General features: G+C 35.2%; 1 protein-coding gene across 1 annotated transcript; it reads left to right on the plus strand.

Annotated features, from left to right (window-relative positions):
* The first annotated feature begins 891 nt into the window (after window positions 1-891).
* On the plus strand, window positions 892-2,461 carry LOC141481851 (uncharacterized). Its single transcript, XM_074174136.1, has 4 exons — window positions 892-1,002; window positions 1,298-1,530; window positions 1,719-1,878; window positions 1,936-2,461. The coding sequence occupies exons 2-4, from the start codon at window positions 1,480-1,482 to the stop codon at window positions 2,055-2,057; spliced, it is 333 nt and encodes a 110-aa protein (XP_074030237.1). The 5' UTR covers window positions 892-1,002; window positions 1,298-1,479; the 3' UTR covers window positions 2,058-2,461.
* Window positions 2,462-10,035: the final 7,574 nt, after the last annotated feature.

Here is a 10,035-nt window from a genome sequence, read left to right on the forward strand (position 1 = left end):
TTCATAGTTTTGATACCTATATATGTAATTTTTCTAAGTCTGTTTCAACCTAAAATTCAAAGTATATAGTGCTCAGAGTAAAGAATATTTTTTTTAATAATCATTATTATTCACACTTACATTAAAATGATCTTCGCAACAAAAATGCGTCTCCTTGGCAGATACAAAGTTGGCCCTCCGCACAGCCACAACTTTCGTAACAGTAAAATAAAAAATTTGTCTGGTGCAGTTATCGAAGCATTCTTACATTTAGGAGCGATGCAATACTTGTAACGTCATTTTTTATCATTATTCATATTCACGCAGTTGATATACTGCAGTAAACACACAACTTACTTTCTACGGCTTTAGCACATGTATTCCGCTTATCCGCCAGCACTCCCTAGTCGACTGATGTGACGTCAAGCTTGACAACGCCTCGTTTCGGTGAACGCCACATTCAACAATGAATACTATTTAGATGTACAGCTGGAGTCTAGCAACGATAGGACACTACTTTTGTTTTTGATAAATTCAAGCTCAAGAGATTTGAATCAAACCAGTTTCTCAATAACTTGGTAACTATGGTGGTTAGGGGTATGCTATAAAATTGTGATATCATCACCAAATAAAGTGAATTTTCCTTGCATGTGACGATAAGTCATTAATGTAAATTTTGAATAAAAGTGGGCCCAGAACCGAAACTTGAGGGACGATAATTTTACCTTCATTTGAGTATGAAGTGGTTTTGACCATCTGGGTACGATTTGCTAAGTATGGCTCAAACCACTTACGACTTATTTCAGTTATACCGTATCTATAGAGTTTCGGTAAAAGAATTTTAGGATTCACGCAATCAAATGCTTTGGCTATATCACAGAAGACCGCCGTCAATCATTTTCAGGTGAGGAGGTATAATATTTGGTAAATTGAAGGTAATTTATTTAAATGAATTTAATTTTGTTTCAGAGGTAGCAGAACTTTCCACAGTTTGTGCAGATCTGGTAAAAAGAAACTCCAATGGTGAGATTTTTATAAATCAACTTACATTGAAAATATAAAAATTTTATTTTTACCTCCAATACAGTTGTTGAAAGTTACAGTGCAAACATTAATCAATATATTGTATTAATTTTTGTATATTAAATATTAGTAAATATTTTATTATAAAAAATTAAATTTTATTTTAATTTGACCAATTAGTTACAGCGAAACTTTGTAATCATTTTAAGCCAGAGTTTCCAATTCTACCTATTAATTGACCAATTAGCATATAATTTCGATTCTTTCTCATTAAATAAGTTGATTTTTTTTCTAGAATTTCAGCACCAAGTAATTAGAAAACTCAATATCTTGACTCTCAAAGTCAACCAAATTTCATCAGATGTGTTGAATATAATCAAAATATTGAACAACAGAGCATCAGTAGTTGGACATGCTGTTACTGAAGAAAATGAGCAAAAATTATTATTTGATTTTCCTATTACTAATGAAGAAGAGATGACACAGTTTCAAAAGCAGCTTGAGAATAAAGTCAATTTCAAGACCTTGGTAAATATTTTTAAAGATTATATTAAGTTTCTTTAAGAAGGGTAGTTCCTTTTAAAGTTTTAATATAACATATAAGATCCGACATGGTTTCTTAAATAGAAATTCAGTAATAATTTTCAATATTTTATTTTCTAACCTTGATTTTTATGAATCATGTTTGTCGTATTCAAACACTTGATTGATTTTAGATAAAGTTGATCGAAAAAGTAGGAGGAAATAATAAGTACAACTGGGTGAAAAGAGCATATTCTCGAATTATTTCAGATGAACATGCCGCAAAATATAATTGGCTTGGCCTTAAAAATAAGAAGAAATTTGGAAGTCTTTTGCTTGCTCGTGCTACAATAGGTATAATATATGAATATGAAGTCCCATTATACATTTTTTCAATTATTTCATTTTCAGAAGCTTCAATGAAAAATAGAAAAATTGAAAATGTAACAGAAAAATCTGTGGAAAGTGCAATTAAAAGCTGGTTGCGTCATGCTGCAGATCGTTTGTTGAAAACACGGCATGGGGCAGAATGAAGCTCTTGGACATTTTATTTCATATATGCCAAATTATAAAAAATATTACCTAGTTTCATTTGTGGTTTTACTGTTGATGTGTCAGTCTGTAATTCAATAAAAGATTCATTTGATATGAAAAAAGGATTATTACTTTCAGTCAGCATAAGTGAAACTGAAATAACACAATTCAGTGAATAGTGTAACTGTAAATTTCAAAGTTTTCAGGCAGCATTTGAAAAATGTTTCTGGCAATTTGATTTTTGAGTCATATGTAATAAAAACACTTTCCACACATCAGAACTATAGAGCATTTTATCTAGAAGAAAGCTCCACTAATCAATTTATAGTTGTCACCAGATGACAAAACTTTTTGATTAGCAAAACACCCGTTGAAAAAAGTGCTCTAGTTCTGGTATGTACGAAAAGTGTTTCCATTAGATTAATTTTACTGAAGAGGTTCCAATTTATCTTATCTATATATATATATATATATATATATATATATATATATATATATATATATATATATATATATATATATATATATATATATATATATATATATATATATATATATATATATATACAGATAGAGATTTTATCGAGTGTGTATGATACAAATCAAGAATGGAATAATTCGTGGACACAACACTCAAAAAAAAGGGGGGGCAAACCGCGGACACGTGTTTCTGGCTATTGGCCTCATCAGCGCGGTGCAGCCAAGTGTAAAGATGGGCAACACTTGTTTGCCGAAATCAGGAAACAACACAAACGCACGGAGTCAACAACAGGAGCCACGAATTATTCCATTCTTGATTTGTATCATACACACTCGATAAAATCTCTATCTGTATTTATATCCTGGACCCGGATGTCTCGCAGGTATCTATAGCTGCCTCCGTGGTCATGTTAGATGTAGCCTGGGAATTCTAGGTCTTCTAACTGGAACCACAAATGTACGGTTGGCTCCTGTTGTTGACTCCGTGCGTTTGTGTTGTTTCCTGATTTCGGCAAACAAGTGTTGCCCATCTTTACACTTGGCTGCACCGCGCTGATGAGGCCAATAGCCAGAAACACGTGTCCGCGGTTTGCCCCCCCTTTTTTTTGAGTGTTGTGTCCACGAATTATTCCATTCTTGATTTATATATATGTATATATATATATATATATATATATATATATATATATATATATATATATATCTCCGGTGTACATCGGTTAACTAAGCCCTGTAGTTGCCTACAGACATACAAAGGATATAGAAAAGTTTATCCCCGGGATGCTTCAGGGACATAGAGAAGTGTGACACCTATATGATCCCAGGTATAACCCAAACAAAAATTCCCATATCCCAGGTTTATTAGTAGGTCCCCAGATGCATATCCTGAGAATAGCCTCGGGGTAACTTTGTTTTATTTGGGAAAGAATGGCATCAGAGAGGTTTCTTTGCTTTTGGAAACCAAAACTGGCAATCACTTATTATTTTGTTTTGATTCAGAAAGCAAAGGACTCTTGTTTTAAAAACTATTAAAAATTCAAAGTTATGATTGTTTTCCATTTTCTTTTTGTAATCTGAATCTTTTTTTATTTGTATATCCTCTGTAATTATTTGTATTTTCTCTATTTGTGGGTGTAAACCTATTGAAAATAAACATATTATTATTATAAAAGTCCATCGAATCAAAAGCTTCTCAGTTCTCCAATTCGTGCAAAAACCTAGCAGGCTGAGTGGTATAGCCAGAATGTAACTTACCACCTCATCAATAACAGAATATTTTATGAATCTGCCCTGTTCCAAATTCTTGGGAAGCAGAATCTGCATCAGAGAAGGAAACACTCTCCCTCTAATTAGACCAGGAAACACGCCAAACCTAAGGCGAAAAAGCCCCGCATGGCTGAATCCAAGATATCGTTAGGTATAGCTGACATATGGGAAGTTGGCAGTGGCCACTAAGGTGTGAATATCCGTGAACCTCAACATCAATCAATTAACTGGGATCTCAATAGTATGCCATTATAGCTGCCGTGGAGATTATTCACAGGTACGATATCAGAGCTGCACATACCGGCCTGGATGGCCACAGGTTACCTGATATAATCAAGGGAGAGTTTCCTGGCTGAGGGTGCACTATGGCAGGGCGTCTCTCTGAAGTGCATCCTAATCTACACATTTGTTATTTTTTTCAAGGACAAGACACAAGCACTGGAAAATCCTTAAGGCGCTCTCAGAGCGGTGCTTGTGTGAAAGTAGCGACTCACATTGGATTTGAATCGCTGGAGATTAAATCCATTTGGAAAAACGTTGTTAGGAAGTTCATTCCTCGTAAACGCAGTTCTCCAGATGAAAGAGTTCTCAAACAGTGAAGTTCGAAGTGTACTGAGTTGAACCTCAAAACGTCGCGTATTTCTGATATGTACCGCTCTTGATGGAATCAAATGTGCCAAGTCACTTGAACACTTCCCGTGGAAGTGTTCAAGTGTTCAACCTTTCTTCGATGTTCCAGACTATCAAGGTTGAAAGAAGTGATGTTCGCGTCTCCTATCACGCGGATGGCTCTCTTCTGGATGGAACCTAACAGCTTCAGGGCATGCTTAGGGGCGGAGCTCCATACATGAGAACAATACTCCAAAGAAGGTCTGATCTGAGCTTTATAAAGCATCAAAAGTTGCTGTGGTGTGTAGTTTTCTGGTTCGTACAGTGTTCCAAGCTTTTGAGAAGCTGCCTTGACAATTCCAGCGACATGATTGTGCCAAGAAATATCGGAGTCCATTTTAACCCCCAATAAACTTATCGAAGCATGAATCGGAATTGTCTGACCTGGCATTATTATATCTGGTTCGGAGACATTAATCTTTTTGGAGAAAACCAATGCCTGGGTTTTTGTAGCCTTAAATTGAACCCGATTATGGTCACCCCAATTCAAAATTACTTCTAGATCCTCAATAAGATATGCAACCTCCTGCTGCTGGTGGAGATGTGCCGCCGCTGATGTCCTGGAATCCAAATGGAATGACGGCCACTTCCAGGGAACGTTCTTTCAGGAAGCTGGAGAGCCATACACAAAAATGATCTAACAATCCATAGCATCGAAGTTTGGTTAGACAACCGTCATTCCAAACATGGTCAAAGGCCTTGGAAATATCGAGCGCAACAGCTCTTGATTTTCCATATTTTTCGACTGCGTTATTCCCAATATGGGTGACATACGATGGAAAGTCGCCAGGTGATCCCAAGGAGAAGAAATTTCTGTCACTGCTTGCCGACTCAATTTGGACTGATGAGAGCTATTTTGCAAATTGCGGAGTAATCAATAGAAATAATGAACACGTCTGGTCTAACAACAATGAGCATAATTCGTGCTCAAGCGAGATTTGAATTTAATGTATTGGCAGGAATTTTTGAAAATAGGGTCATTCATTTTCCAGAAGACATTAGATGCTTGTGATGCATTGTTTAGAACCTTTGGTGTAGTAATGAATATTACTGGAGTTTTTTCCCCAACACCAAACCGTGATTTCAACACCTCGACACGTGTTTCGATCACCAAGTGTTCCCCTTCAAGAGGAATATAAAACACATTAGATGCCAAACATTATTTGCAGTTATTATCAAGAACCACGTTCGATACTTTCGCAACAACACAGCAAAGGAATGTGTTAATGCATTGACGGACACGCCTGTTGTAACAGCAACAATCTTCTTTTCGTGGAACAGTTTAAGGTGTCCCTATAAACTGATTATCTTGACCTCGTGAAGTACGATGGAAGTGACAGAGTGAGCACACGTTTCATCATGTTGATATTGATATTTGAAAAGAGGTGCTTCTTTCTGTTTCAACTGTAGCGTTCTCAAATTTAAAATATGAGTTTCGCAAGGTGAGTAGAAGGTGAAAATTGGTACAACTAGAATTTAAAATTTACTCGTTTCAGTAGGCAATTGCAATGGATCGTAAACAACAGGAGCGCTTGCTCAAATGGTTTGACGAGATCGAATCTGAATCAGATTCTCAGACAGTGAGAGAATGAGGGTGATTGTTACTCTTCGCATTCAGATCTTGATTCAGAATCAGACGAAAATCTGAATCCTATTTTCTGGGAGTGAATTGAACAGTTCTTCAGAATTTTCTAATGCCGGTATTCCTTCTGCTAATCACGATGCAGATAGTAACTGGCATAGCGATGTTGCCACTATCGACGATTTTTCGAAATATTTTTTTAATGAAAAAAAAATCATTCGAAGGGCCTGTTGGAAACACCAATCAAAATATTTTGTTATCATGGTGTGATGAGATTATGACCCTTCTGGACAATTCTACAAATCTATACGAACAGCTGGTTAACGGAAAAACAGTTTTTAACAGATCTCGTTTAAATACCCGTTTCTCCAAAGAGTGTGAATTTCAGATGTAGAACTCTATAAATTTTGAATTGTGTTCGCTACAGAGCCAGTTCAAAACTGAAAATAAAAGAAAAATGTAGTTTTGATTCATTTATCATCTCATCTTTTTTATTGCGACGAATGGACGATTTTTGCAAATTTTGTAAGACACAATTGAGAGAAAGTTCCCGACAATGATAGATCGCTGAAAGTGCATAGATTTGTGTATTAGCAGATTCCAGTCATCAGCCACCGAATCAATTGTCCCTTGATTAATCACTTCTCTTATTTCATGGATGTCTGTCTTTTCATACTTACACAGAAAATAAAGTGGGGAAAATTGTTATGAACTTTGTTCTTCAAAGGGTTATATTTTGAACCTTGAAATATACAAAGAGCAAGGGGAAAATTTACTGGATGCGGACATATGATAAATTGAAGCACTTTCTGTTTCTGGACTTTTGAAGCCACATGTTAACAAGAGATACCATCTTTTCATGAATAACTCTTGGGTTGTTTCGAAAATTTTGGCGTTTTTATGAGCCTACTTTAAATTGTGATATCTCAGTGCGGACGGGCGTTGTCGTGGAGCAAGATTGGACCTCTTCTGTTTACCAGTGCCCCAGCTACTGCTGATGCAATTTTCGGTACATTTCATTTTTTCTCATAATAGAACTCTACTGTAATTGGCTCGATTGCAGAAAGTTATAGTGAATCACACCAGCCCCCGACCACCAATGGTGTCCAACCACTGTTAGGAACATCTCCTGTTGTCATACAGTACCTATTTTTCATCACACGTGACGATCTGATCCAAAAAAGGATCGTTTTGGGTGCTCAAAAGCAAACAAGAACAGACCTAGAAACGTGAAAATTTCTGTCGAGCTTTCAAACCATGGGAGCTTCAAGACCTTTCCAATACGTTTTGAACCATTACAAACCACATGAGAGTTGAAGCCCAGTTCTTCCGCCATCCCATGCATCGCTTGTGGTGGATCAATCTCCAGCAGGGTACTCAAATCCTGGATTACTGTAGGTCGATCACTTCGGGGCTCATCTTCGAGGCTAAAATCTCCGGAACGAAATTTTGCAAACCAACGTCGAACAGTGCAAATGCCTGGTTAATTTTTCGGTCTGTTTCGGCTCGAATTTGTAGAGAAAAATTGGCCAAATGAATATAGAGTTCGAAATTCTCTATCGAACACTATACCCCACGACACAGTAGAATAAATAACTATTGAGATATGTAGCTACAAAAACACATATTAAAACGGACAAGACTTTTTGAAACAACCTAATATGATAGTGTGGAATTGGCTAACCGATAAAAAACTCAAGAAAGTCGAATACACATGGAAAAGAAGGGTAAGCATACCGTTATATGTGTCAAAGTGAAAGATAAGCGCGATGTTCTTGCAGTAGTAACATCACGAAACCGAATAATTCAAGAATGATATTTCAAAATAATAGGAGAAACTACTTTCATGAACCTAACAAAACGTTTGTATACATATAGGATTTTTGAAAAAACGTGGGTGATTTTTTTTGACAGTTCAAGACACCCTACTGAGCCGTCAATGTGTTAAGGGCATTAAATTATATAAAAATATGCATTCAAAAATGTTAGAAATGGAAGGACCCCCGAATCAAACATTTATTGCATCGCTAACATTTTTTTCTGTATTTGAATTATTTCAATTTTTATCACAATTATACTGTTTGCTTCCGATGTTTTTATTGGTAATATTTCATTTTTAGCTTATCGAAATATATATTATGTATTTCTGTTGAAGACCATGTTTCAGATAATCATCAAAGATATGAGTATACATATTTCTTATTACCGATTCATATTTCCACACACAAACCTGAGAAAAAAAAAGAGACCTTGTTTGGTTTTTATTCAACCAATTTTAAAACAATATATTTTGGTGGTGAATTTCGAGATGGATTCCGCAAAGGTATTTCAATTAATCAATCAATCAAATATTTATTGAATCGGTTTTCCTTTATAATCACATAACATAACATCATCATAAAATAAGTTAATAAACTACAATCAAATTGGGATTTAAGGACAAACATCCACAGAGTAGTATGCTTTTTGTAATAGAAAAATCTTGAGTCGCCTTTTAGAGACATTGATATTTGATGATTTAATGTCCTCACCAAGCTTATATATAACTTAACCCAACAGCACATGGGGTGATTCTTTGATACTGTCAATCTACTATAAGGTTGATGAAGTTGAGAGTTATTTCTGGTGAAATGTTCATGGATTTGCTCAAATATTGTTTTATATATATATATCAGAGTTTGGTAGGTATACAAACTAGGCATTGTTAATACACTATAACGAATGAATAATGGCCTGCAGTATTCACTTGAAGATGCACCAGCCAGAATTCTGATAACCTTTTTCTGAATAACAAAAACTTCATCAGCTTTGGCTGATAAACCCCAATGTTTAAAACCATAGGAAGTCACTGACTGAATTTAACTGTGGTATAAAAGCTTGAGAACATCAAGAGGGACTGTTTGTTTTAACCGACGAAGTAAATATATATGTTTGCTGAGCTTCAGTTTGACACTATCAACATGGAACTTCCAGGTAAGTTTATTATCAGCTATAATATCCCAAGGACATTGATAACTAACGAAATAATTTTATCACAGTTTTCGAAAGCACGTTATTTGGTAACATCCCGACGCCGAAGGGATGTTACCTAAAATAACGTGCTTGAGGAAGTTGTGATAAAATTATGAGTTATTTATCAATGTTCGAGGGATATTCGGTGAGAAAATTTTTTGCAATTCGAACAAAATTATTTATTGAACACACAGTTATTAAAAGAACAATTCGTATAATGATATTCCGTTGATCTTGCTGTATTTTCCAAGTGTATTTTTTACTATTGACAGTATTTTTTGGTGTATTTTCTTCAATGATTTTGTCAATTGCCGCATCATTTTGAACACCAAAGCGAGGAAGTGACATTTTCAAAATAAATTGAATTACTGAAATGTCAAACAACTTTATTGTGTTGGTTGCTTAGCAATGTCATGACATAAGTGATAACTACCCGTGAAAACTATCCATGGGTAGTTATCAGTGTAATGATGGTTTCATTGGTTATTTCGACACACATGACTAGAAATAGACAAATTTGATAGGATAATTTTTTTGGCAAAAAATTTTCAATATAAACACCTAAAAATTTGGTACAATTAACTTGATGTAAAGTTTCATTATTTATCTAACCAAATAGCTTGTATCAATTGTTGTATTTTTAGTAACAAAGTTGAGTATTTGAGATTTAGCAGAACACAACTCAGAAATTTGATCAGTTACTTCATTAGCTTTGACAATTACTTCGGACATAGTTCCCACAGATACTAAGATGTTAGTGTCATCCGTAAAAATAGGTAATGGAAGCTTTTGAACAAAATTTCGGAAGATTATTTATAAAAAACAAAAATAGAAGATGTCCCAAAACAGAGCCTTGAGGTACCCCTCTTGATATACATGTTCTTTAAGAATTCATTCCATTCACACAGACCAACTGACTACGATCAGTCAGGTAAGATCCAACCCAATTCGATACAGAGCCACTTATA

The sequence above is a fragment of the Leptinotarsa decemlineata genome, unplaced genomic scaffold (genome assembly GCF_025532065.1).
Source record: "Leptinotarsa decemlineata unplaced genomic scaffold, Ldec_3_MD MMD2_P_RNA_scaffold_12, whole genome shotgun sequence".
NCBI lineage: Eukaryota > Metazoa > Arthropoda > Insecta > Coleoptera > Chrysomelidae > Leptinotarsa > Leptinotarsa decemlineata.